Raw genomic sequence first — 27,863 nt, 5'->3', positions numbered from 1 at the left:
TAAAGCTATATGAAACGAGAATTGGTGTATAACTTTCCCATGGTTGAGACAGGTTGACGACTTCCGTGCGTACGATTGTTTGCCGTGCCGTCGGCTCAATGAAAGGTTTACCTGCAATTAATGACTTTTTCTTTGCGCACATTCACAGGTTGTACTGCAGTTCTACGCCATGTTGAAGTGGACGGTTACAAAGCGTTCGGAAGCAAACGCAAAAAATGTGCTCCCACAAGAGAAAATGTTGCTGCAACAGCGACAACACGCAAGACGTTCTTTGGGAGCGTTAAGTGAACGCTTGGCTACGGTCACCTCGGACGGTACGGTGAACGGTGGGTCAAGAAATAGGAAAGTTCGTCGATCACTTGGAGTTTGCGCCAATTATGATAAGGAAAATCAATGCATCACTTCGACGCCACATCCTGCGATAGGACGGACCATTGGTTCACCGTACTCTATGGCGTTGCGTGATGTTAGTAACATTACGCCAAACACTACGCCATGCCGCCCCTCGAACGCTACACCGCAGAGTCGCAAACGAACATTAGCCGTATCGCCCGTATCGTCCGATCTTAAGAGAAAGGAACACGTGGAGAGTGTTCGTGAGACGTACGCTACAACACTACCCACGTTCGACATAGAGTATTCTCCGTGTGGCGTGAAGGATGTCCCCTTCTTAGCGCTTCGTGGGCTGGGACTAGCAGAATTCGACAAACCGGGCAGGTACTTCGCTGCGAATGAACAGGAACCGTCTGCAAAACGAATGAAAACGTTGGCGAAGCCATTGTCACTCGTTGAGGATCTTCCCTTGCAACCTTCCGAGGACAAGTTGAATCCATGCTTGACTCCTTTGTCGTCGCGCTTGTCTGAATTACGTTTTAATAAAATCAATTTCAAAAGACCTCTAGCCGTTGGCAAGCCGATCAATAGCTTGCCGCAGCCGGCACTGCCACCTCCACCACCATCGTCCGTTGAAAACATGGAAGACTCCGAGTTGTCGCTCAACTCGTCAGAAATGGGTGATTTAACGCTCGACAAGATGATCGATGCCATATTGGAGAGTGCCAAAAAGGATGGTAGATGGGCAACGCCGCGTCCAAAGCGATCGTTGAGCGTCAAATCGAAGCAATCGAAAGGATCGTCACCCACCTACACGCCTGCAGATGATCCAGCGGCTGATTTATACCTCGGACTACGGTGTCCTCCACGGATGTTTCGACAGGAAGGCGAAACGACGATAATACTGGAAGAGACGGCAAATCACATCAACGAACGGGAGGTGAAAACTCCCGATACCAAGCAGGAGCAGCGCGGCATGGCATTCAGAAACACAGTGAAGATGGACTATGTACGTCAATCACTGAATAAATGCGTTGCAGCTAGTCCTCTAGATGCGGCATGTCATCTGCGTCGCCAGAAAGCGGTCCGGAGAAAACACAAACTCGAAACTGCCGGTAATAGTGCAAAACAGGGTACCCAGCGTGATGAAGTTACGCTCGAGGACTGTCCGATGGGCAGTCCAGAAACGCCGTACATACTCTGCAATCAGTCGAAACTCAGTCAGCTAAATGTGATGCAAACTCCTGTACGCGATGAACAGCTGCGGTTGGAGGCGGAAAATCCGTCACATCAAATCTTGTCGGCGAACGCAACACCCGACATACGGTCCATAGATTTGCAGGGCACCTCAACGCCAACCGGGGGATCGGTCGAAAAGAGTCGAAAATGTTTAAACTTCTCCCCTACGCTTAGTGAGGATTCGATTGAAAAGCGTCGATCAGTGGCATCGTCTACGACTTCGCGCTGCTTCAGAACGAGTACATTGACCGGCTCTACAATCGGTACTGGTGCAATGCGCGGTACACTGGAGCTTAGCATCTATCTTGAGCAGGACCGGCGATTGCACGTACACGGTGAGTGGTGTATGGTATGGCATCGTTGACGCCGTTTTAGTGTTCTAAAACCAGCTCCATTGGCACTTGGCACGTGTGCCCTGTTGGCACAGACAATCATTTGCTACAGTAATAACATTTCCCACTTGCTTATTTCGTTTCTTTCGCAGTTATCCGGTGTAAAGACCTGCAACGGAACACTTCCACTAGTAGTACGGGCGGTAGCAATGCTATCAATGCGTACGTTAAGGTGGCACTGATCAATCTGGGCGCGTCACAAACGTCCCCAACGGATCTAGGCTTTCAACGGACCACTGTACACCGAAACTCAAGTAATCCTTGCTACGATCAGCACTTCCAGTTCGAAATTCACCCAAACGATGAGCGCCGTGTACAACTGGCCGTGTGGCATCGAGATCGGGAATATAAGTAAGTGTAACTTGTGATGAACATTGTAACACTAAATTTTAGGTAACAATCCAAAAGGACTGGTGTCCAGTAATCGAATGGTTAAAGGAAAAATCTCGTTTCATGTGGCAAGCACTTCGCAAGCACATCGAAGTTGCACAGCATCGGTTAAATCTCTCGCACTCGCAATTATTCTCTCGGCTCTCACCAGCTGCACTTTTGCGCATGTGTCCGCTTGCAGTATTCGGAGTTGTCGGATGCGTGGTCCTAGTTTTCGGGCTTTTACACTCGCCGTCGCTGATGCTCATGCGGCAGGTCGTAGATTGTACGCACAGTTCAAATTCAGCTCCCAGGGTACATTCCAGACCGTTTTTGGTGTGCTCTCCGCCCAACAATACCAGGGACCTATTGGCCAGTACTTTTCCCAAAACCGTTTCCCATGAAACTGGTTCCGGTTGCCTTGCAGTAGTATGTCATTCAGTTGAAAACAGTGCAACATTTTTATCGTTTAGGTGAGAAATTAAAGTAATTCGGAAGGGAATGCAGTAATACTGCACAAGACATCGGCGGTTTTGATTGACGGTGTAGTTGTTGTGTTCCATAAGAAGTGTGTTGGTAGTATGTGTGCGGGTGAAAAAGTAGTGCAAAAAAAAAGTAAGCCTATCAAAATTGCTAGAATTGGTGTGCTACATTATCGATGTGCGAGAAAAGAATATTTTGTTTCGTTTTTAATGTGCTTAAATGAATATTTCTTCCGATGAAACTCTTGCTGAGTGTACGCAACTTTACGGCAAGCTGTGTGTTTCGAAGGGAATAGGGAAAAAAAGTCATCTTTCCCTGCAAGCCAGAACAGCAACAGTGTGATAAAATAATGGAATACTACGACACCAGTGGAAGTGTGCCGACCGATCTGTGAAGCTGTTATTAGTCTTAACATGGCTGCAGAAGGTGCAGCAAAAGAAATAAACGTGCACTACAAAAAGCGAGCCTTAGCATAACGGACAAAAAGAAAAAAGAAGAAAACATTCTTTCATCCTTTGCTTGGTTTTTAGTGTGCAAGGTTAAAACAAATAAAAGTGTATGGTACAATTAGAGCTGCCACGATAAGAGCATCAATTATACTAAATTTGGAAGGCGCTTGCGCTTTGGTGCCGCGTGTTTCACTGTGGTAAAGTGTGAATGTGTAAGTGGAAGTATGTATAGCTACTCCAGCGGTAATAAAAAAAATCCAGTTTTATGTAATCGTCAGAGGAAAACTAGACCAGAACTGGGAAGAACTGTGAAACTAGTAGTGTTTTTGTGACTGAATGAAACGTGTTATCGTCTATTCGTATAACATGCTATGTATAAATCAATACTATATCAGATGAATATTAAACATTAATCACTGAAAAAAAATTGAGGTTGTAAAATAGGGTAGAATAGGAATGCCACCTGTCTGGATTTGTTGAATACTGTTTAAACCTCAAGGGCGGGCTTTCAGATAAAATTTTAAGAATGATAAAAAAACTAAACGAAACATAATCATGATAGCCGGTTCCCATTGCGTACCAACAATTCACAAACCAATAAAAGAATATTGCAAGAATAGTCTAAATAATAAAGTCATCGAAAGTCTTCGATATGCTTTAATCTATGCAAAAATGAAACAGATTTCTTTTCATTTAAAAGGCAACTAACTTAATTGGCAAATGTTTGTTAAGTGTTTTTCATGAATAGTATCAATTTGAGTGTATTGAAACAAAAGTTATGAAACCAATGAGCTATGAATTTGAGATGTTTTGAAGTCACTCTTCCACTTTCTTACATAATACAGGAAATGCCTTTGGGATTGGGTTAATTTTCTTTACTGACAATTTGGTCTGATTTTTGTACGTTTTTGTTATAAATGTGGCCTATTGGATACGTATTTAAAAGTATATCAAGCGTGAAGCATGACCAGCTAGACGCGTTCCACTCTTTTCTGCAAATTAGAAACATGCAAAGAATATCAAAAATGCTGTGACCTTTCAACACGTCAGCTGCCGGCAACGTTGCCGGTGGGTCGAATAATTTCTCATAGGCCTTTAGAGAATTGGGCCTACCCGTTTGCATGTCTCGTTCCGGGCTCTGCCTTGTTGGCCTCCTAGACATTTTGAACCGTTGCCAATAGAATGAAAGCCAATTCAAAGCCATCATGCAAATGTATTGCTTTCAATAGGTGCTCTAATTTAATGTTTCTACTCATTCGTTCTCTCTCTCTCTCTCTCTCTTGTGTCTTAATTTCCGTCGATATCTTGTCAACACTATAGTAGGGAATTTGAAAAATAATAAAGGTAGGAGTGATAGTAAACTAAGAAAGTTTATGTTTGATTACCCGGAAATAATGATATTTTTTACGTTTTGTAGTGCTCTTAAAGCTTTTGTAAATATATTTCCCAAAATAAATACTTAATCAATATCATTTAATGAACGTTTATCCTTTTCATTCGGATTAATTTTATATATCCTTTAAGCTGTCTGTTCATTTTATATAAATTAAAAAAGCTCTGGATGTACTTTTATTAGGTACAAAAAAATCTTCACCATTATTGTTGAATTATTGTCTAAAATTCACAATGATATCATTGCCAAACAATTACCAGCTTTCCTAAAATAATCATAATTCCTCATCCCACTCATTCCATTGACCGTGCAAAGAAAAACAGTCATTAAGTAGTTGAGAGTTGATATGTTTGCTTTAACTTTATATGCATGAGTGGTGAAATTGTAACGAGGCATTCGTTTTTGACCTCTACTTATTTAATGTTGCTTGTAGGTGTGTAGGAATTACTTGGGTACGCTATCGAAGACAGTGGGTATTATGAAAGATGAAACCAATCAACCACACGGAATGTAAAAAACTAATAGATTCAATATACAAACTTAATCTTCCCGCCATGTTATAATTCTATACTTCCTATCCCAATCTTGGTTATAGTAATAATTAATTCCTTTTTTTTCTTTTATTTAACTTTTGCAGGCGTAGTGAATTTCTAGGATGCATGTCATTCCCAATAAAAAATGTTACTGCACTGGTAAGAAATCGTTAAACATACCTACTAACAGTTGAAGTAATGCTCCGCATAATGCTAATGTAACTGTCGTTTGAATGTCGTTTCATTTTCGTTACTACAGGGCATTAATGGAGCATACCGTCTGCAGCCGCAATCCTGTCTGACAAATCCTACCACACCGATACTAGAAACAATGTGTGAAAATTCCCAATCGAGCATGGAAGAGCTAATGAACGCTGAAGACAGCAGTAGCGCAAAGGCAACGAGCACCGTTACCTCTACAACTGTGTCTCTGGCTGCAGGAGCAACTGGTGGAACCATTGGTAATGCTGGTGGTGAACAAATCAGCCTCAGTAAGAAAGCAATCCACCAGCGCGATGCAGATGAGAATCTGTTTTTGCGCTTCCTGGAACTTGATCCGTCTCCCGAGGCATCATTAACGATGGGCACTGGTGGTGGAAGTCAGACAACCCAGCCAGCCACCCCCCGACGTAGCTCGGTTAGTGCCGCGAGTGGTCCGCTCAAACCAATGACAGGGGTAACATCGTCAGGTCGGACACCATTTACAATCACAAAACGGTTGGCGCGTACGGGCGATCGAGGTTTTGGATTTTCCATCGTTTGGACTCATCCTCCGAGGGTGGAAAAGGTGGAAACGGGCCTGTCGGCGGATCGTGCAGGAATTTTGCCCGGTGATTATGTGGTGTTTGTCGATAAGCACAATGTAGTTACGATGCCGGAACAGGACGTGCTGAACCTGATTCGAACACAAGGCAACTCGCTGCTTCTCGAGATTTTTCGACGTCCTCAGTCGACAGGTGGACTGCAGCTGCAAAACCGAACAAATGGTTTGCGCAGCATGTCATCTGGACAAGCGCTAACGTCGAACCTTGGTGGCATTACGAACAGTACGGGAAACATCAATTCGCTCAACGTGTCGGCCGGTGTTGTTCTGGCACAACCGGATGAAGGTGAACCATTTGCAAGGACATCCCCGTCTCCATTCGGTGTGGCACGATCATCCACAGCGTGTTCGAACATTTCGATTGAAACCGCTAAGCGAAAACTCCATCTGCCACAGGTTACTTTTAGCAAAGAGGTAGGTAAAGGTGTTCTCGTGTAGAACTTACCGTGAAGACAACCATGTCTTTCAAGCAGATCATATCCAGAGGTTACGGTCTGAACAATTGATGATGTTTCCGCTGTAAGACAGAAAACACCATCAAAGAACGTTTCGCACAACACACACGCAAAACACTTAGGTAGACGCATTATCATAACAACTTGTAGCCTGGTCGAAGCATTGACCTGCAGTGCATCCTTAGGGGTTTATCGTTTAAGATTAAAGTATGATTAAGTGAATCACGCGCACCACATTCAGACGCGTTATCAGATAATGTTGGAAAAATACGCTTCATAAGTTTAGGACGCAGATCCACTATGCAATGTTTTTGTGGAGCTTGTTATCTGCCTTAGTTGTCGAATGGTGGCACAGTATCACAAATAGGGATACAGTGTCACTCGAAGCCGCAAGAACTAAGTCAAAATTAGCTTAGTATTTTGTGAGCCTGCAATACAAGTTGTACTAATGGCGAATGTTATTGATGTTAGGTGTACAGTTGTAATTTTGGGTACAGCCTTATGCGTATAGCTGTAATCACATTTCATTAGTTTGTTTAATGTATAATACGGTTGTTTTGTTTTGTTTTGTTATCGGTCTGTACGAAATGGCACAATCACAGATGATCGATGGCAATCGTTCACCATCGGTTTCGAAATGACTGATATTTGTGGAAAATTGCAATAATTAGATAACGCACGCCCGCTGCGCGTTTGTTTGGATTGCATATCCAACACGTGCGTAGAGACAATCTGCCGAATAAACGGGTCGACATTGTACTCGTGATCCGCAAAGCGAATATCGTAGAAGGGGTATCGGTTCAATACCGGCAAGCTTTAGATGAAAAATGAATCAAAATTACCGTATAGTTAGCTATTTGTTTGTTACGGGTATTCTTATTAAAATTTAAACAACATTTAGATTAAAAGCATGAAACCGATGGTGAACCAAAGGCAAGGTGCAGTAGGCAGTAGGTGCAGTGGCAAGTGCGTTAATCATAGTTAGGAAACCACGAAAAAGATTTTGTTTTACCTTCTCCATAATTTGGGTAAATGGCATTAATAGAGATAAAAGAGATTTCTACATCATCAGACTTATGAAATATAACCCCGGTTATATAGCCGATAGCCGACGACAATGAATCATATCAAATAATAGATACTTCAAAGAAATGGTTCAATGATTCAAATAGAAATAAAGTGTTTTCAAACGGTTAAATATGTTTGAACATTTATACTCGATGCTGAACGACACGTTCATCTTAAGGTTTTGTTCATGACACGAGTTGGGTTTCCTCCGGTTTCGAAGGTAAACCTAAATGGCTAAGGGTTGTAGCGTAGTTATAAAACAAGACAAAACGAAAATTTCAAAAAACACACTTCGATAACGACGATGCACTGTTAGACCTTGTTTAACGTGTTTTTAAATTTTTCTCTAGCATAATTTATGTTTGTTCTGTTTTAGGTCAATTTAGTTTAGTATTTATTAGTTTCTGAAAATTAAATTATCCTTTTTTTAATGAACGCTGAAAATAAAACACAAAAATCTGTTACACAAGCAATCATTTTTTGTTTTTGTTTAAATACTTTTGTAGGTGTATGATTTTAACATTTCATTAGTTAAGTAATATAATTTTTCTATGTTACAGTTCAATGAGCACTTAGTATTTGCTTATCAGACTTGCGACGTCAATCAGGGTTGCGACAGAATTTGAACCGCTGACGATTGTGCGTCGTGCCTGAGAATCCATTTTATCGACCTTTTAGGTGAACGCGTGTACGCCGTCCTTTCAGCTCATTTTGTCCATATAATGTATCCTCTGTTCATATTGGTGGGCTAACAAGACCTCAGGATGTATACTGGCCGTTTGGCAGCCAATTTTTGATTTTTTTTGGAAAACTGCAACTGTGCGATCACTTATCTGTGCGTAAATTGGCATTTGGTAATTGGGCTGGTCTGGTGCCATGGTCTCTCTCTCTCTCTCTCTCTCTTGCCGTAGCTTAACGGCCTCTAAGATCATGCTGCCCATTTCTAGCTTACTAGACTTATTTTTACTGCGTAGCTATATAGTCAGTCCTTGCTGTCGTGACCATCATTTAGATTTTTGCTCGTTTGTGTTTTTGATCGTATCAACCCCATTCAGGCTTATATTTTGTGATTCAGCTGTATGTCAGTTGATAGCTGAAGCGGAAGAATCGCTTCCAGGTTTACAGAAACCACAGTAGTTGCAGGAAACTGCATCTTGTGAGCCATGATCCTGCCTCTTTCTGCTAACGAAAGGAAAAAAGACTCTCAGAGTAGTATATAGTAAACCATAGCGAGGGTAATCCTCGTGCTCATTTTGTCACCGTTATCATATAGTGTGGTGTCGCCAAAGTTAAACATTAGAAGTAAACTCAGTATTAATGCATCCGTTGTGAGGGGAAATTAAAATTGGTCACTTCATTTGTTGTGACTATAAACCATCGGTTTTTAGCCATGGGAAGAGCCTGAATAGCCATGGAATCTGATGTCAGTTTTTGAGATGATATTAAATCATTTATATATACAACTATATCATAATATGAAAAAATGTCTTTTTGATTAGATGGATTAATTGACCTAATCCAACATATATTGGTTTATCAGAGGTATACTGTATATACCATCTACTTGGATATTGGCGCCGGTTGACTTGGATCCATTTGTTTTACATAAATAAGTAAAAAATACATACGTTTTTTATTTTAAAACCTATTCACCACCGTGACTTGGCATGGATTCTTTTATTGCAGTTTGTTAGTTCGAGTAAAGTAAATAGTACGTAGTAGTTAATGATGTTCCATGTCCCTGTTTATCCATGCCTGTGGCCACCAACACGAATTCCAGCCCCGAAACCGGCTTGTAAAACGCCTCCCAGAGGTCCTTGTACACGCAGTCCTGCCCCTATTCCACCATGGTGTCTTCCACATCCTCCAGTACGAGCAGCTCCAATGCCAGCCTGAATACTTCCACCTAGAGGACCCTGCAGCCTAACACCAGCACCAATGCCAGCCCTTGGCATACCGCCACCAATACCCGTTCCGAAGCCGGCCTGAATACCTCCACCGAGTGGTCCACGAATTCCAATGCCAAATCCAAACCCACCACGGAATCCATGGCGACCGCCGAATTCTTCCGATGAATGGTGATGTCTCATGCAACCGCCAGGGCGGGCTCCACCATTATTCGATGGAGGCGCTGATGTTGGCTGCACTGGATTGGCTGGAGTTTGCACTGTTGTTGAAGTCGTGGTTGTAGCCGAAATTTGTTGCAGAATTTGCTGTGTCAATTGCAGAAGGCTCTGACTGTTTGACGTGATCAATATGAACTGGTTGTTTATGTTGATAACAATTGAAATGGACATTGAACCAGTATTCGAAGCACCTGTTGACACCGTTGTGGACGCAGCGTTACTTGCGGTCGTAACAGCAGCTGTAGTTGTTACCGAAGCAGAGGTACTGCTCGACGTGGTAACAGGAGCTGCAGTGGTGGTTGTAGTTGTCACGGGTACTACGGAAGAGGTAGTAGTAGTAGTCGTCGTCGTAGCAGCAGTGGTGGTACCACTGGTAAGGCTTTGAATGATAGCTGCAATCGTTGCGGTGTCAGTAGCATCAACAGTAATGATTGCTGGAAAACATAAGGAACATTTTGTCACGAATCCGTTGTAATAGTGATGTTGAAGCTGTACGATGCTTACATCCTCCGATGTTGAACGATACTGTGGTTCCAGACGATGGTGCAGCGGTGGTAGTAGTTGTGGTCATTGCAACGGTGGTCGATGAAGCTGCCAAGGCAGCATTGACAGCATCGATAGTTGCCTGATCATTGGCAGATATGGTGATGATATCTATTGTAGGAAGATAATCGTTCAGTGTAAGTTGTAAGATGGTTACAATGGTATTTCAACACGTACTTCCATTAATGTTGAAGGTTACAGTTCCTGTAGGAGCGGATGTAACAGTGGTTGCTGGAGCGCTGGTAGTAGTAGTTGGAGCGATCGTCGTCGTGCCCGGTGCAACGGTTGTAATTGGGATACTAGTTGTGATCGGTAGAACCGTGGTAGTGACAGGAGCAGCCGTAGTGGTGATAGGAGCAGCCGTAGTGGTGGTAGGAGCAGCCGTAGTGGTGGTAGGAGCTGCCGTAGTGGTGGTAGGAGCAGCCGTAGTGGTGGTAGGAGCAACCGTAGTGGTGGTTGTAGCAGCTGTCGTAGCAGCAACAGTGGTGGTTGTAGCAGCTGTCGTAGCAGCAACAGTGGTGGTGGTGGCACCTCCGCTTCCACTGAGAAGACCTGTACCAAGAAGACCATCGGTAGCACCGATACCTGTACCTAGTATTCCATTTGTCGTTCCGGTTCCAGAACCGAGCAAACCAGTTCCAAGAACTCCACCAGTAGCACCAAGTCCCGTTCCTAGTAACCCACTTGTAGTTGCGGTTCCGAGTAATCCAGTGTTAAGTAGCCCGTCGGTGGCACCAAGTCCCGTTCCTAGCAGCCCATTGGTGGTTGCGGTTCCTAGCAATCCTGTATTCAGAAGTCCATTAGTAGCACCAAGTCCCGTTCCAAGCAGCCCATTGGTGGTTGCGGTTCCCAGCAATCCTGTGTTCAGAAGCCCATCGGTAGCACCAAGTCCCGTTCCTAGTAACCCACTTGTAGTTGCGGTTCCGAGTAATCCAGTGTTAAGTAGCCCGTTGGTGGCACCAATTCCCGTTCCTAGTAGCCCACTTGTGGTTGCGGTTCCTAGCAATCCTGTATTCAGAAGTCCATTGGTAGCACCAAGTCCAGTTCCTAGTAACCCACTTGTAGTTGCGGTTCCGAGCAATCCTGTATTCAGAAGTCCATCGGTAGCACCAAGTCCAGTTCCTAGTAACCCACTTGTGGTTGCGGTTCCAAGCAATCCAGTGCCCAGTAATCCGGTGTTACCACCAATGCCAGTTCCAAGCAAACCTCCCCCACCAAGCAAACCTCCGCCAAGTTGCGGTTCTGCCCTTAGTGGAACTAAAATTCCCAGCAAGATAAATGTCAAAGTTAGTCGCATGTTTCCTAAGTCCGTTCGTTCGATCCGATGCGTAAGAAATCGTCGGAAGTAACGATCTTCGGGTATAAGGAAACAAATTGAGTTTGTACTGAGTGTCTCAGAAAACAACTTCTTCGGTTTTTATACGAAAACTTCAGCGTTCAACATCTTTGTAAATTTGGAATCAAACAAATGCTCTATTATGCTTTCAATTTTAACAACAGCAACTCAAGCGTACAATAGTGACATTTTATGGGATCGCTTACAAAGGGTTGTTTGTAGGCACATAATGAAACATGAGCAGATACGTAAATAGAGTCGGAAGGAAAATGCTTGAACCAGGAATGTCAGGGTAAATGGTAAAGCAAACCAAACTAGTTCATAACAACATTTTACGTACAGTTGATTTTGAGTGTTAAACTCAAGTGATGAATGATATTGAAGACCTTGTTTATTAGTTAACAGTGGCGACGTTATAAAAACGAAATAATATTATTTCTGACAGCAAAAATATCGTAACATTCGGATAGCTCAATAATGGTGGCTCAACTACAGTCAACAATACAATAATAATAAGATTTGTTTCGCTATACAGTTTATTACGCGCATGTAACGTTTGACCATGTGTGTTCCTTCTTTACAGTCAATTGTTCAACAATTTCCTGACGATCATCGCCGCAAGTTCCTCTATCAGCTGATTAGCCGTGAGCAGCATTTTATTAATGCCATTAACTTTGGTATCGAGCGATTTGTCAATCCACTACGCGAACGAAAAGACTTAATCTCACCGAGCGATCACAAAATCCTGTTTCAAAATATTGACGAGGTTGGTTTCGCTTGGAACAGTAGTAGTTAGCTAATTTAATACCTGATTTGAATGTGTATACTTACCAGCTATCGCGAATATCGGAAGATATTCTGGAGCAAATTATTCAGGACGAAACCGAACCACAAATCCATTTTGCTTCCCGTGTTTATTTATCGAAAAGTACAGCAGTCTGTGCAGCTTACAGGAAGTATTGCAATGGACTGAAGAAAGCTGATTGTGTGTTGGTAGGTTTAATATGAATAGGAGTTTTGTTCCGATACAATACTAATAACTATGCGAACCTTTGCCATCTTGTACCTTCTCTATAGGTCAACAAGTCTAGAAATTCAAACTGTGATTTTATGAAATTCATTACGGAGCCACCGGTACCAAGGAAACGTCCAGATCTAACTACATTCATACATCGACCGCTTCAGCATTTTAGGGAAATTTTAAAATTAGTGCAAATGATAGCGTCCCATTGTCGTGTAGATAGTGAAGAACATAATAATTTCAACAATATCATAAGCGAATTACAGGTAAATTTACCAACTAGGAAACAAATATTTTTTGTTTGCTCTTTTCACTAGATTGACCATGTCGTATAGCTAAAACACACAATGCATTGAAAGTGTACAATAATTTGGAAATACATCATTACAGGCTGCGTACCGCGAAATAACCGTCGGTGGAGGGCTAATGGAGCCAATCGGAGAAGGGCGTCCGCTTTTAACGTTACAGGACCTAGAGGCACGTATGGTGTTCACGAAATGCAAACCATTTCAGCTGGCATCTCATGGACGGCAGTGGATTTTTGGTGCGTGTCGATAATAGGCTTGGTAGGCGAATTGGTCAGCTAAATGATCACGTACCCTACTCTTTTACACAGGTGGGGATCTGTCACGTGTTGAGGGACGTTCTATAAAACCTTATTGGACTCTGCTCTTTAGTGACATCCTTTTGTTTGCTAAAGTGAGTCGAGATCGAGTACTTTTTATCACCGAGGAGCCGATAGCGCTATCTACAATAACTGATTCGTGTTTTAATATTCGCAAAAAGGGTAAGTTTTAAGCAGTATTTTCGTAAAGCTATAGTTATATTTATAACCACAAGTATAAGCACGAGTTAATGAACGACGCGTTAGTAATACGAGTTTATAAAATCTATCGACTTAAATGTTTAATGGTGAGACAAACAAAATTGGGTCGAAGTTTAGATGAAATCTGTCGATATTGTCGAAATTAAAAGCCCCTGTTAAAGTTGCTAAAAATCGATGAAGTAACCTAAAATAATAGCTTGTTATTCTGGTTCTTGTTAATGTTCTTATTCTCGCCTTTGAACTTTCTTGATCTGATTGCTTCGATAAATTAGACGAACTCCTCTATCGTTCTTTCAAAATAGTTCATAGCAAAGCATTTTATAGGTGATATTTATGTTACTTTAAAATGGTATTATAATACGTGTGTCATACTTTACTCAACGATAAATATTTCATTATCTCTTAGTTAAAACACAGTAATGGAGATAAAACACAGTAATGTTTAATGAATGTTTCTTTGTTTCAGCAGGTACCGAATTCCGAATCACCATAGACCCCAACGGCAGACAGATTGAAAGTCCTACGGTACATTGTGCACCGGACCTATCCCGGACACCGAAAAAAAATTCCAAAAAACGTTACATTGTGCTTCGTGCCCCGTCAACAGAATTGAAAGCAGTCTGGCAAAATTTGCTAACCAGGCAAATGTGAGTATTTGGCCAAATGCATTACAAACCATGTATTTTTTTTAAAACAATTATATGTTTTTAAAGCTTAGCCGTACGATAGATTATTGCGTTCATAAAATGTATTCTTTTATGTTATCGCATTTTGACTGAATGTTCTCTTGCAGTTTTTTAGTAAATGCAACCCTAGGCTCAACACCATTGAGCAGCCCCCTTGACTCACCGGATATTTTGCAATCGTTTGTACCGATCAGCGATATCGGAGCGACGGCTACATCGGCATCTTCGGTGAAGGTATCATCGCTGGATGGCATTCACCTTAAAAACCAACAGGTGTGTTCCCTAGGCTCATTACCATTAGCATCATATTGTCATAGTAATAGTAATATTAGCAATGCAAGCTTTCACAACGCTGCCACAGCGGTACTGAGTGGCATAGGAATCAACAGCGGCAGAAAACACTCAACCTTAAGCGGGCGAAGTAACACAGTAGATAGTCGTAGTTATCGATCGTTAGCAACCGTACAGGATTCGATATCCGAGTTACCGGAATTAATTTTACTTCAACATGGTACAAATCTGAACGCAACGAATGATTCGGCACCTCGGATGGGAGGCATTAATAAATCCGATGGTTCCACATGTACAACGGATGAGATAAATCAAAACTATCTGAACAATATTGTAACAGGTGGGGTAGTGTCAAAGAACGTGTCAAGTGAGGATTTGCAGAGCAGTCAGGTACAGGGTGGAGCAATTTCTCTCACTACTAGAGATCGCATTTTGCACAGTTTTTCACGCGGTTCGCGTGATAACATGCGATCGGTAGTTGAGTTTAGTCTCAGTTCCGTTGGGCGATCGTTTATCGATAACGGGGATGAATCGGATCAGGATGCACATTCGATGATGATGGAAGATGAATATATTCCCACGCCCGAGACACCACCTCCGAACGTATCGCCATCGTCCTCGAATAAGGTGTCTGATACGTTTTCAAACGATTTTAAAGAAATGATTATTCCACCCAGCGCCACCGTATCTCCTATTGAGCCTAACCAAAAAAATAAAGGCAACGATTGTAGCAAATATCTTTTGGCCAGCGGATACGGAGGATCGTGGGATTTACTCGAGCTTGATCTCGACTTTCATCAGGTAAACTGCGATCCCTCGTTTGGAAATGATGTTACAGAGACAGAATTTCTAGGCGACGAGGATGATCCATTTGGTATGCTTCCCACGCAACCAACCCCACCGAACCTGCTGGATTTGTAGTTAAAAGCGGATGATTTAGTTTTCCGTGAGTATTGTGACTACTACCAACGATCGCAAGGCGAAACGGATCAAGACAGATTATGCGAAGATCGGTGGTATATCGCTGGTTCAGCATTACAAGAGAGCATAGCGAATAAAAGGCAATAAGTGCAAGCTGTCTAACAGTAAGTGTACCGCCGTCCATCTATGGGTCTGTACCCGCTTTACCCGTCGTCTCACGAAAGATTGATAGATCATAAAATACGTCGCGAAATTCAAAAGACTTTTATATACAACGTGTGCGGACGTTTGAGTTTAGTTTTCTGAAAAATCCTCCGTGTTTAGCTTGCCACATTTACTTTACAAAACAAGCAACGAATAGCGATAGTAACTATTTACTTAAATTTACTGTTAAATCTTTGAAGCTAGAATGTGCGTGTTCGACTTAATGTTGCATTTGACATCGTAATTTATTTCCAACAGTATAACAACTCAGGTACCGGAGAAGTCGGAGAAGTTATTGATGAATAAGATTGCATTATAGAATGTCTGATAGAAAATGCATCTAAAAATGGAATGTAGCAAAATCTGTACAGGAGAATATTTGAATGGCTGTTACATTGGTGCAAATTATGAGAGATTTGATTTTCACTGTTAAGTGAAATTTTAAATGTAACTTTTTAATTAATTTTGATTCATTAATAGCCCATAATTTTGAGAATTTTGCATGCATGTTTCTTAAGGTATCATAAAACTCTATTGCATAAGATACACATAGTTAATGCATCGAAATTTAGTTGAAGAAGTTATTCTTTTTTCTAATTGAACATATTTTCCCTGCTTTCAAGATATAGTATGAAATTCTTTAAATATTGTTACACAATCTGTCTGTAACACATCGAATCCAAATTCAATGCTTGGTAGTTTTCATGTCATTGCTACATTGGCTGATTGTCGTTGGATTTTTAAGTTCCATCTCGTGCTCACTGCACGTTAAGCACTGCACATAAGCTAAGAATAATTATTTTAAAATTGAAGAAAACTTCTAGGCTAAAGGAACGATTTGGAAGACGAAATTATTTTATTTTTTGTGTTATTTCAAGAACATAAGTGATTTGATAGCAATTTTAAACATTAAGAAATATCTGTAGGATAAATATTACATTTCTAGCAACGTTAGTGCAGTCGTAGACACTAGTTGAATTTGAAACTCGGTAGTTAAAAGGAATCAATCTCAACTTTATTGCATCTTAACCGTGTTCCCAAAACTGTATACTAACGCAAATGATCAGCCGTTTGTGGCATTTAAAGATAAATGTGTGTGTTCGCTAAGAACGAATGAGAAAATACTTGTCCTAATGTGGCGCAAAACGCAACAAAATCCAGGCAATTAGTTATACGAACAATTCACCTTTATTCATTAAGAGCATCTAAATAAACATCCATATATCTCTAGGAAATAGATGAATCTAAATTTACCGACTAGCCAGGAACTACAGTTGAACAATGTGCGTGCAATGTTATTATGTAAAATCGATCGTAATTACTAGGCTAGACATTCACGGGTTAGTACAGCTTGCATGATATGCAATGATAGAGTGTAGTACGCTATCGGCACAATCTAAATGTGAGAGAAACTACAGAAAGTTCTCGTTCGGTTAAACTTTTCCCTTGTTAAAATTTTTTTTAAAGCGCGTATGGAAAACAGTAGTTGCAGACAGCAGCATCAGCTAGTACATCCATTTGCGGACAACAAAAGGTTTACATACAAATGAAGAGGATAATAAATACAATTGTGTTCGAAAAATTAAACGCTTGTTAGTTTCATTCCATATGCAACAGGCTGTGTCCTTCGAGGGCCTAGCTATGTGCAAAAGCTTTGATCAGCACAAAAAAGAAACAAAATTCAACTGCATGTGGGAAACGCAGTACAATTTGAATACAACACGAAAACACAGTCCGGCATTGCTTGGGAAGCGGAATCTTAAGGAACACCATTCGTTGATTCTGATATATTCAACAAAAAACAAAAGATCTTTATGAAATAATGTCTAAACTTAAGGTGACAATGAGCGTGATCAAACCTTTAAATCCAAAATCTATGTGTACAAATTTTAACTAACCATCATATAGTATTTCATCATTGAAAGCCGCCTCTGAGCTAAATGTAAATGATAAGCGTAACAAGCGTTAAATTTTTCCTACAAAATTGAGTTTTATTTTTCTTTTCATTATTTTATTAGTAAAGCAACCCAGCAAAACAAGCTTACAACAAGCTAATATTGACCGTGCAGAACTTAAGGTTCCGATTAATCGAACCCAGCTTGTGTGATAACAATCTGCAGAAGTACATAGTATAGTGGATATGCTTTAGAGAGTATTGCATCTTAATTACCCCAGAGAAGCACTTATTTTCTATTTCGATAAACATTTCAAATGCATGTTCTTTCCTTTAATTTATGTCTCTTTTTCTCTCTTTCACATTTTGTTCACGCTATCTTACATTGCCCTCGGGTTGTTTTTAAAACTATGCGCCCTTCAGTCAAGGCTAAGCAGAGTTCCGAAACAGGTTGAAGAGCTTATCGATGAAAAGTGTAGAAAGCTCAATAAAACCGGTGTACCGCAGGGCAGTGCTCTACATTTGGCGCAATGGATGAAAGGTCAGCTGAATAAACAGATCATCGAATCCGATCCTATAGATTCCGAACCCGAACAATTGGTAGAAGATTGGTCGGTAGAGCAGGTGACTAATCGGTCAAAAGAACTGAACCTGGTCGATGCTGACGGCAGCCCTTACAGATCCGCTTCTCATTGCAATGGTACTAGCAATGGGATTGTAGGCAAAAATAACGGACCCACCAACAGCCAACCGACAGCTGACGACAATTCAGCGTTTGAAGATGATGATGATAATAAGAGTGTTTCTAAGAGTACGACATCCGACAGTCAGGTGAGTATGAATAACAACTTGTACCGCTCCATTACTTTACTTTGCGAAACACAGATATGAATGGTTGCTTTTGTTTTTGGATGTATGAAATGTTATTTTAAATGTTTTTAATCACACATGCAATTGGCTTAGCGAGAGTGAAGTCATAGTTATGCTATCGTATATTCGTACACAGAATGAGTAAATTATTCATCTGAAGCGAACGTCATTTGTTCCATTGATGTTCGTATGGAAACCAGATCCGGGTCTACTTAGAAAAGCTGCGATATGTTTGTACAAGTACAAATAGTATCACATATAGCACAGTCAAGGCCGAGCACGTAAATAAAAACAAAAGCTGTTGCGGATTAGAATAGTTTTTTTAATACTAGTAGTATTTTTTTCGATAAATCAAAGCTTGTTTTCATTTTAAAAAATCGAAATTCAATCTCAGGATAGACATTTCGATAGATATACACATTCAATAAATTATAATAGTTCTTAGGAAAATAAATCAATATGTATAGGTGCATTAATTCTATAGCGGGCGGCGGCCAGGTGGGGCATGTGATAAACGGCGCCGGTCCACACGGCAGGACCGGGTTCAAATCCCATCCTGTGTAAGGTCGTTAAAGCCAAAAAGAGAGAGAGAGAGAGAGAGAGAGGTGCATTAATCAGCTTTCTTCAGGTTTAAAATAGTTCTCTTGACAAAGAAGAATCATTTTAGTTTGATATTTGCTCCATCAAATGCAGAAGCTTTAATTATGTGTTTTGTACGTTGTCTACGCTTTACTTCTTTAAAACCAGATAACAGTAAGGTCAAGCCCGTTAAGCAACAAATTGGACACAATATCCATGTGCCGGCAGTGTTTGAAAAATTGTAAAAGCCGTTTAAATTCACCAAGTAGCAACTCCCTAACAGTCCAGCATAGTCACAGTTCTCCGTCAAACCGTTGCTGTGTGTCTAATTCTGCCACGGGTAGCAGTCTCAATAAGAGCCCTAACTCAATGTCAAGTGTATCATCGTCAAGCACACTGACCATGCGCGGAAGAACTGCGGGACAGGAAGCGGATTGTTCGGGTCAAGGAACGATGGCGGAAAACATTGTCTGCAACAGACAACCATCGGTTGTTCAATTGAAACAAAGCGGAGATACCGATCGACACATTCAGTTGTCGATAAACGGCAACTATAAAACAATGTGCCAAACACCATGCCATTGTAAATGTACGCCAAAAGATTTCGAAAAAAGTACCCTCAGCCCCGATGAGCTACTTCACGAACGTGTGAAAATATTGGATAATGTTTGTGAAGCCACTACCGCAAACATAACTATTCAGCATTCAAAGGATACTAGCAAGATGAATGGTGGTTACCCGTTAAGCGCAAAGCATTCGTTGCAGGAGCGTCTGGACGAGAACACCGGTAATCGTGATGAGCGCAGGATGGAATGTAATAACAACGAGGACGATGATACTGAGTGGTCGTTAATGGGGTTGATTGGATTGGCTCAAATAAATCCAGCCGCGTCGCTAGTTCATATGGATCCCTTCGAAGCATTGCCAACCATCGCTGTAGTACCGCCGACACCGGATGCGTTGGGCAATTCGGCGTATATACGGCAGTCTATGCCGCCTTCGCCATGGACAACGATCGAAAGAAGTCAACTTCAGCTAGCACCGAGTAGTTTGAGTTCCGCACACGCTACCGAAGGAACACTGAGTGATGAATACTCGCCAGATAATTCACCAGAGGACGAAATAGCTGAACCACCATACCGTGCGTTGAATCCTGGTTTAAAGCGATACGGAACAATATCGAGTTTGGAGCGTGTTCCATCGGAAGATACGGATGATAACAAGACGTATTCTTCCGAAGAAGATTCGGAAAGTGGTATGTGTGTTGTGTGTGTGAAAGGTTGTGTATTTTACCACCACTGGTAATATGTTTAATCTCTCTCTCTCTCTCTCTCTCTCTGTCTCTTCAGACATTAAAATTGTTACCAAAGAAGTATACGACAATAATACGCAGACATTTCTGAATTGGACGACTAGAGCAGGCAATTTTATCGAAGAATCTCGAGCATTCATCGATCGGTATCTTGGACGTCGAGATAACAGTACTGATGACCCAGAAGCAAATGGTGAAGACTGGGAGAAAAGTCGTGAAAAACGGACCGGTGAACAACATGCAGCGAGCAGTGGAGGCGACGAGGAGGAAACAATTGAAGGTGAAACCTCCGCCACCTCTGGGGAGGAAGTTTGGGGTACTCCTACCAGTGGTGGTGAAAATGATGATATGCAGATATTTGGTAGCATAGAACAAACGCATTCGGTAAGTTTTGCTGTGTTATAACTAAAGTGTGACCAGTTTTCTATATTTGATCACATTGCATTTGTTGAACTAAGCTCAGTGGCAGATCAAGCGTTGGACGGAAAAGTAGACCGCCTGAAGCCTCGCAAGCTTGAGGGGCTCTGATAAGTGAAGAATGTGTATAATATGCTTTACTAGAGTATTGTGCATACCAAAATGAGATAGAATAGGGTCCACCAATGGTTTTCAGTGAGTGCCTCCAAAAATATTGCTGGGTACGCCCAGGTAAGAGGACTTAGCTACTCTTTTGCTCAGGTCCTTCGAGGAGCTTTATTTGTCACTACCAAAACCAAATTGCACCAAAACCGTTCGTTTGGTTTATTGCGGAACTTAGTCATGGTATACAAAAATACTGCGCAATGTTTCAACTGCTGGCCAGTGAGCAGAAATTATTTGCTTAGACATAGGACATTGATAATATCTCTGACGATTCTTTAGGGTATTTCAAAGGAATTGCTATCTAACAAGCCAAATTAACACAAGAAATGGGAACCTTTGGTCGGATTATACGAACCATGATAATAGCGATTAGCATGCCAAACAGAAATACAAATGTATGGATGCTATAATTGATTCTAACAACACCAATTGCGAGTTTGTGGACAGACATGTAGCGCTGTTTCGTCGATTCGTCGATCTTTTTTAATCAGTAGGGTTTGATCTTATACTATCGGCCATCTGCGGATATTAACTGCGAATTTTGGTAAAATGCACAACCAATACAAAGCATAATGTGTATGGAGTGCAACGTTTTCTTTTCCACATATGTGTCAGCTTTGCTCCAGACGATTTACACTTTGTTTTTTACAGTATTGAATGATATATGTAGATTGTTTATCATTCAAGCCCATTATCATGTGATAAGTCTTATCTAAAGACATTTTGATGATTACAGTGTTGTGCAAGCTAGTCAAATACAGTCAAACCTGGTATCGTACTAGTTCTAGTGTTTTCGTAATTATGCCGAAGAATCTTTTTTATACAGTTAATACGATAAATCCACTGCTGACCACTTATCTTTCTTTCTGTATTTTTATTCCATGTTTTGTAACCAGTCCCCAACCAAGTCGTCTTCGTCATATACAGGTGACGATGACACTGAATTGATGATGGACGAATTGCTGATGGCACCTCCGATGACGGCTAGTGCTGTTCGCGGACTTCTCCCGAGGTATGTTCGCACTAATCAATCACAAAAGTTAGGAAGATAATTCTAGATTGTCTAGTTTAGATGTAACCGTGTTCATAATCGATAGAAAGTTCCAATCTTACTTATGATTGGAATAAAATTGTTCGACCTAGATAGTTTAGATCGAATATATTCAACATTACAATGTAGAGAAACAATAGATAGCGAAAACATGGCAAAGATTTAGTTTTGGAGAATCATTCTAAGAAAGTATATTATCCGTTAGTATAGATGTTTTTCTTAATTCTTCCATTAACACATGCTGAAAAATATGTTTGATATGACTGTGAATACTTGCGGAATTGCATTTGTTTAAACCTTCGAAACAAATAGAAGAAAGCTTGAGCCACTGTTCGAAGAGGACAGTGAGAGCGCGGAATCAGATGATGACAGTAAACCACTCAGCGGTCGTGATCACCAGGTAGGATATGGGTAGTACATTATGTAATATGTAGACAAACCAATCATTTCTTAAACATAACTTACATACATAACTCTCAATTACCATATTCAGGCATGATACTTTTGATGCACAACATATGATTTGTAGTGTCGCACAACGACTTTTGGTTTTAATGCAGTTTTATAAGCATATTACTAGATTATTGCCTTTCTGGTATCTGATCACTACAATTACAGTGATAGTGGACACGCATGTTTAGTTTTGGTAGTGTATATTAGTTTTTTTTTGTTAGCATTTAGCCGCCAAACTTCAGTTATTTCTTGGCAATGTGTGTGTAACGGAAATCGTTGAGTAGTGTTTGCGAAAATAATTTTCCAATTGTTGCACCACCAGTTCAATTGTTAGCACATACACATAAGACGAAGCAAAGACAGCAAATCCATCATTAAGCTAAATGATAGAGAATTTGACATTTTTTTAGTTTACTCTCACCGTTTAACTTTTCTTCTATACAATATAGAATACCGCATGTCACACGTGAGGTTTGAGAAAAGTTTGGTGAGAAGAAAATTTAAATTAGAGTGAGATAAATTGTTCTGTTTTCAAACAACATCTCAATGTAAAAATAAAACCATTTTGCGAGCGTTGTGTGTGTGCGTGTATGTATCTTTTTCCGTCTAGATCTAACTAATAACGTTTGTTCGCTCGTTTGTTCGATTGCGTAGATATCTTATAATTAGCGGGTAATTTACTTTCGATAAATTGGCAGGGGCAAGCTTCGGAAAAAAATCCTCCGGTTTATGCGGATTTAAACGATTCCACCGGTACCGATTCGGTAAGTACGACGCCGTCATCGACCCCGCAGGCCGAGAGGAACGAGACGATCAAGACTACCACTCCCGACGAAAACTATGGGAGTGTTGCTGACAGATGTTATGCATCTGTGCAGCTCCCGAGCACCGGGACACACTGTGCAAGCGATACCGCACGTTTCGCCGACAAGGCAAATGTACCGATCGGGCTCAGTCCAAGGCTCGAGATGCGCTTGGCACTGAATCACGACATTCTCGGCGACGAAGATCTGCTCACCTACAGTCCTGGACCGGACCTGACGGCAATTCTCGGACGCGACCTCTCCACATACCATCGGATGAATGGGAAGGACATTATCATGAATCGTATCGTGACGCGTGTGAGCAGCTACATGAATATTCAAGCGGTGGCGACATCGACCCCGGTCAGCAAACCGAACACAGTGGAACCCCACGGTTCTGTGACGAGCCAAGCTATGAGAAACGGAATGAGCTCATCATATCAGCAAAACAATTCAAAGATGGATACTCCTATACTGCACCGACGAAAAACTACCGCCCCAGCTACCTGGAGCAGTTTTGGGTTTGTGGATCGAGGTAAGTAGCCATGGCACATCACTGGATTTTGGTGCTTCCTCTGCCGCAATACCAAGCGTGAAACCTATTGTGTACCTTACAGAAGAAAGGACTCTGTCGGACCTGGAACGTTTGGCGAGGCGGGAGAAAGTTTACTGTATGACTCAGCTCAATCACAACGCTTCTCAGCTGAAACGAGTAGCTAGCTTTAACACGACCACAAAACACACCAGCAAGCTGTAAGCTTCTTTGCCACACCGAATACAACAATGGTTACAATGATTGTCAGTCAGGCTCAATGTGCTGTTCGTATGAATTACTTTCAGATTCAACTTTTTGTATCGACGGAACTCGGAAAACCAGCTGGCAGGACTTTTCACTTCGAGGGATAGTGCAGAAGATAGTAGTGCTACGTGCCATTCCGATCCGAGCCGTTTAAATTCTCCCCGGAAGGAAACGGTATGCATTTGTATTTTAACTTGCGTTAATAATATTTTTCCTTTAGTCGCATTGGTTGGACACCAAGTCTTGATGTCCGTTTTCATATACATTATCTCCATTTTACTATACACTTTGCAGGTAAAATCACTTGATCGAAGGTTTTGGAAGCAACTAAGCAAAAGACGACGTGCTAGTTTCCATGAAGAACTCACAACTGGGGCATCATAAGCTACCTACTAGTTTAGCAAAAACTTGCAATTATGCACAAGTGTGTTCGTTTTTTTTTAATTCTAGATTGTGTGTGTATGTGTGTGTCACAATACAGAGTAGCTGGTTAAATGGTCAACCATACTCGTACTAGTAATGCCTAGTTTAGTTGTTATAATGAGAATGTTAAGTTCCACTATTCACTAATCATCTCCAAGGAATTTAATTGATCTGTCTCTGCAGCGGCGTTACGAATAAAGCAGTTATTAGTAAAGTATTTGAGGAATTTATGTTTGTATTACTTCTGAAGCTAAACGTAAAGCTATCAGTGTAGTTCAGAATCAAGCATCACTTATTTACTGATCTTTTTTCCTTTTAAAAAAAATAGAAATATCTGGCTGGAAATCACAAGCAAAAGTTTATGTTCGAAAATATTCTCAAAAGTATTAGATAGAATCGAGAATGAATACTAGTAAAAAAAAACCAGCGTTTGCAACAAATAGATTAATATTCACTACTCCGGAAAAAAATACAGGAACAAAGGCTAATCTCGCGTACATTGGTACCTTGTGTTAGCATGAAAAGAATCCATTTCTTTATGAAACTGTACGAAATGATAACCAAAGAAAGAGAGATAAAGAAAGAGAGAGAGAGAGAAGTAGAAAGAAACACAATGATGCATGTGCTACTTCTAATATGCATCAGATGCATTACTGATCCAAGTTTAAGCCTCCATATATTTGTAAATATGCACACTTTTTAAGACATTTCCACTCTACTTCAAAAATTAATTCTTTGCGGCGATAATGATGTAATTCGTTAACAAAAACAAAAATACATCATTTACACACTATTTCTGTGCGTAGGAAGGAAAATTGTAGTTCAGGATAGGAGTTTAGTTTAAATGTTTTGATACGAAAGGTAGGGCTTGACAATCATCGATTGCAAAGTTTTATCGATTTACCTAATTGTCAAATTAAGAGCCAAGTTTTGATACACCGCCACAATAACTTGACACAATTGAATTGCCACTGAACACTTAAAAGAGTATATTTTCTCGTATTCTCTGTCTTTCTCATCATCAATATTACGTCCAGCTGAATATGTACCATCCGCTCAAAACGAGTATACTAAACAAAATGCCAGCCCGTCCGGAACCTTAGTATCACTTTGTAAGTCGTTTCGTTAGGAATATGAAAATGTGACTATGCTTGTCTTTTTCTATAACGTTCAAACCAGCCACGGCAACTTATCAAAATTGACATCAATAAGAATAGTTTGAGCTAATTTTCCCTATTTTTATGAAAACAAAATAAAGTTTGTATGTTTTTAGCTTACAACCTCTTTCTTAAAGCAATTTACTCAACGTTCTACCCAGCGTTCCGTTAAACGTAATGGAAATGTTTCGAATATTGTGTAGTTCATTGCGTTGTATTGGATTATTTACCTTGTTTAATACGTGTATCCCGACTGATGCCTGGGAAGCAATGATTTTGAGATTATTTGTTTTGCATTACATGCTTTTTGCATAATCTGTGTATATATTTTTGTAAAATTTACAACACGAAACAAAACATAAGCCAGCACAGGTTTCTTAAACAAAATTGGACTAGCTTAGTCTTTGATTTTCATTCGCACAAGTCGGTTCTACGCACTGTACAGATTGAAACAAAACAAACGTAAACAAAAACGCCAAAAAAGAAGCTTTACAATGTACATTTCACAATTATCAACCGAAATCAACTACCAATAATAGTTCGAGTACGGAATGCAATAGGTAAAAAAATGACACAAACAGAAGCATGAATCATGGTAGTTAACTTTAAACAGCATATAGTAGATAAGCAAGCAACACTTTACATGTTAAGCAATTACTTCTTACTCATAGATACATCTGATTAAATTTGTAACTTAAAGTAGAATGATAAAAAAGCCGTCTTTTTAAAAACAATTCATACAGTACATTTAAAAACGCTTCAAATTCGGTACTCATGCACCACACCTGTTTATCGACGACATGTCGATGGAATTTGCAATAAATAAACGCAGTTTTGTCATTCTTCACGTAGCTAACTTTCAAAGTCATACGAAATAGCATAGGATCGTGGCCTATTGAAATTGAAAGCAACGGGCTGGTAACGAAAAGGAAATCGGTCAATGAAATTTTGTGATAGCAGTCACAATAAACTAAAACAAGGATAGGAAAACAAGCAAAGGCGTGAGTAAAAGCAACATTTGGTGTTAATATACCACAATGGCAATTTTGTAATTTGCGTAAGATAAGCACACAGTACCACAGAAGAACATAAAGAAAAATAACATTGAGCAACGGGTTGTACGAAGAAAAAGAAATATGTGAGAACATTTACATTAACATAAGGAGCTACTAACAAAAATCTGTCACCATCGTATTAGACGAAAAAAAAACAACAACAAAAAACCAAACAAAACAGTATTTTGCCTTAAACTGCAATTCGACATGAAGTATTAGAAATGAAAAACATCTTCACAAAAATAAAATAATGTAATAAATCAATTGTTTAACGAATTTTAAGCAAATCAAAAACGAGGATTATAATGGCCAATTATATTTAAAAGCGTTTCAATTGAGAAATTTTTATTAACAAATCATTGCACTTTGAAATAAATGATGATCTAAGTAATATTTGAACATCCGTCTGTTTATATACTTTTTATTTTCGGGTTTTTGGGACACCAACTACCACAGATCGTCCAATTGTTGATAAGCTGCCTAAGACAGTCGAGTCTGTTAAACGTCAGAACCTATCGTGGGAACATCGATTGCGATTACTATTTGGTTGCCTAGTGATATGCTGCAAAATCGCTCGTGCACGCGCCAATGGCGCAAATAAATTCTCAGGTTTGGCTTAACACGGTTGAGGAAAATTATTACTAAGTGTTATGGTGCACCCTGCGATAGCCCATTGGCTAGCGGAGACGTCAAACACTACGCCAAGAGTTGTTTAGTTCGCTCCGGGCACGCTACACGGACGTATCGTTGAGCGTTGAAGTCTTTTATATCTAATTGCTATTCTTTAAAACTTATATATAATAAAAACCATTGGCAATCAATACAAAACTGAGGTATGAGATAGTGAATTGATGTCTTGTGATTGGCATCTTGAATCATGTAGCTCATATACCGTATGCGTGATAATGTTTGCACCATTGAGCAATGCCAAAATTTAAATTTAAAATATGTGGAGTTTTGTTATTTGTTCAAAAATGGAATGATTCTTAAAGTCTTACACTATGTTAATCATCAATCAAATTTCCATTTGCTGCAATTACGGCCTCCACACGCTGGAGCAATGTATGGCAGGTTCTAATAATGGAGTCTCCATTTCTCTCTAAGTACGGGTCAATTTTTGCCTGAGGCTTGCTGTACTGGGGTGGCGTTTAGACCAAGCCTTGGCCTTCATAACGCGCCATATTGAATAATTCAGCGGATTAAGATCGCAGCTGGATGGGTGCCACACATACTTCGCCCAGAACGGTGAACCTACTTACTTAAATTCACAATGTAGGCCTACGTGTTGGACTTGTCGCCTTATGGAATGAACACCGGGTACCCTGTTCCTTCGCCATTCCTCTTTTGATAGCAGCGATAACCGTCGGAACCCATCAGGTCTTCTTGGATGAGAT

At 40.5% G+C, this 27,863-nt stretch overlaps 2 protein-coding genes across 3 annotated transcripts; one reads left to right on the top strand and one right to left on the bottom strand.

Annotated features, from left to right (window-relative positions):
- Window positions 1–80: 80 nt before the first annotated feature.
- Window positions 81–26,763, top strand: LOC125769885 (uncharacterized). Of its 2 annotated transcripts, none has more exons than XM_049438852.1 (20): window positions 81–1,907; window positions 2,057–2,315; window positions 5,296–5,350; window positions 5,451–6,428; window positions 12,126–12,308; window positions 12,377–12,535; window positions 12,620–12,829; window positions 12,954–13,107; window positions 13,180–13,350; window positions 13,859–14,036; window positions 14,183–14,348; window positions 17,809–18,216; window positions 19,003–20,089; window positions 20,184–20,530; window positions 21,625–21,740; window positions 22,092–22,179; window positions 22,931–23,570; window positions 23,653–23,788; window positions 23,876–24,008; window positions 24,129–26,763. In XM_049438852.1, exons 1-20 carry the CDS (start codon window positions 170–172, stop codon window positions 24,216–24,218), a joined length of 7,296 nt encoding a protein of 2,431 aa, XP_049294809.1. In that variant the 5' UTR covers window positions 81–169; the 3' UTR covers window positions 24,219–26,763. The 2 variants fall into 2 exon arrangements, with proteins under 2 accessions (XP_049294809.1, XP_049294808.1); XM_049438851.1 differs by having other exon boundaries at window positions 13,856–14,036.
- Window positions 9,120–11,615, bottom strand: LOC125769891 (mucin-5AC-like). The gene is made up of 3 exons (XM_049438915.1): window positions 10,384–11,615; window positions 10,168–10,317; window positions 9,120–10,097 (listed from the first exon to the last, which is right to left on the bottom strand). The coding sequence occupies exons 1-3, from the start codon at window positions 11,501–11,503 to the stop codon at window positions 9,283–9,285; spliced, it is 2,085 nt and encodes a 694-aa protein (XP_049294872.1). The 5' UTR covers window positions 11,504–11,615; the 3' UTR covers window positions 9,120–9,282.
- Window positions 26,764–27,863: the final 1,100 nt, after the last annotated feature.

This window comes from Anopheles funestus, chromosome 3RL (assembly GCF_943734845.2).
Source record: "Anopheles funestus chromosome 3RL, idAnoFuneDA-416_04, whole genome shotgun sequence".
Classification (NCBI taxonomy): domain Eukaryota; kingdom Metazoa; phylum Arthropoda; class Insecta; order Diptera; family Culicidae; genus Anopheles; species Anopheles funestus.
Note: the sequence above shows the minus strand (reverse complement) of the source record. Positions and strands in the feature narration are given on the sequence as shown.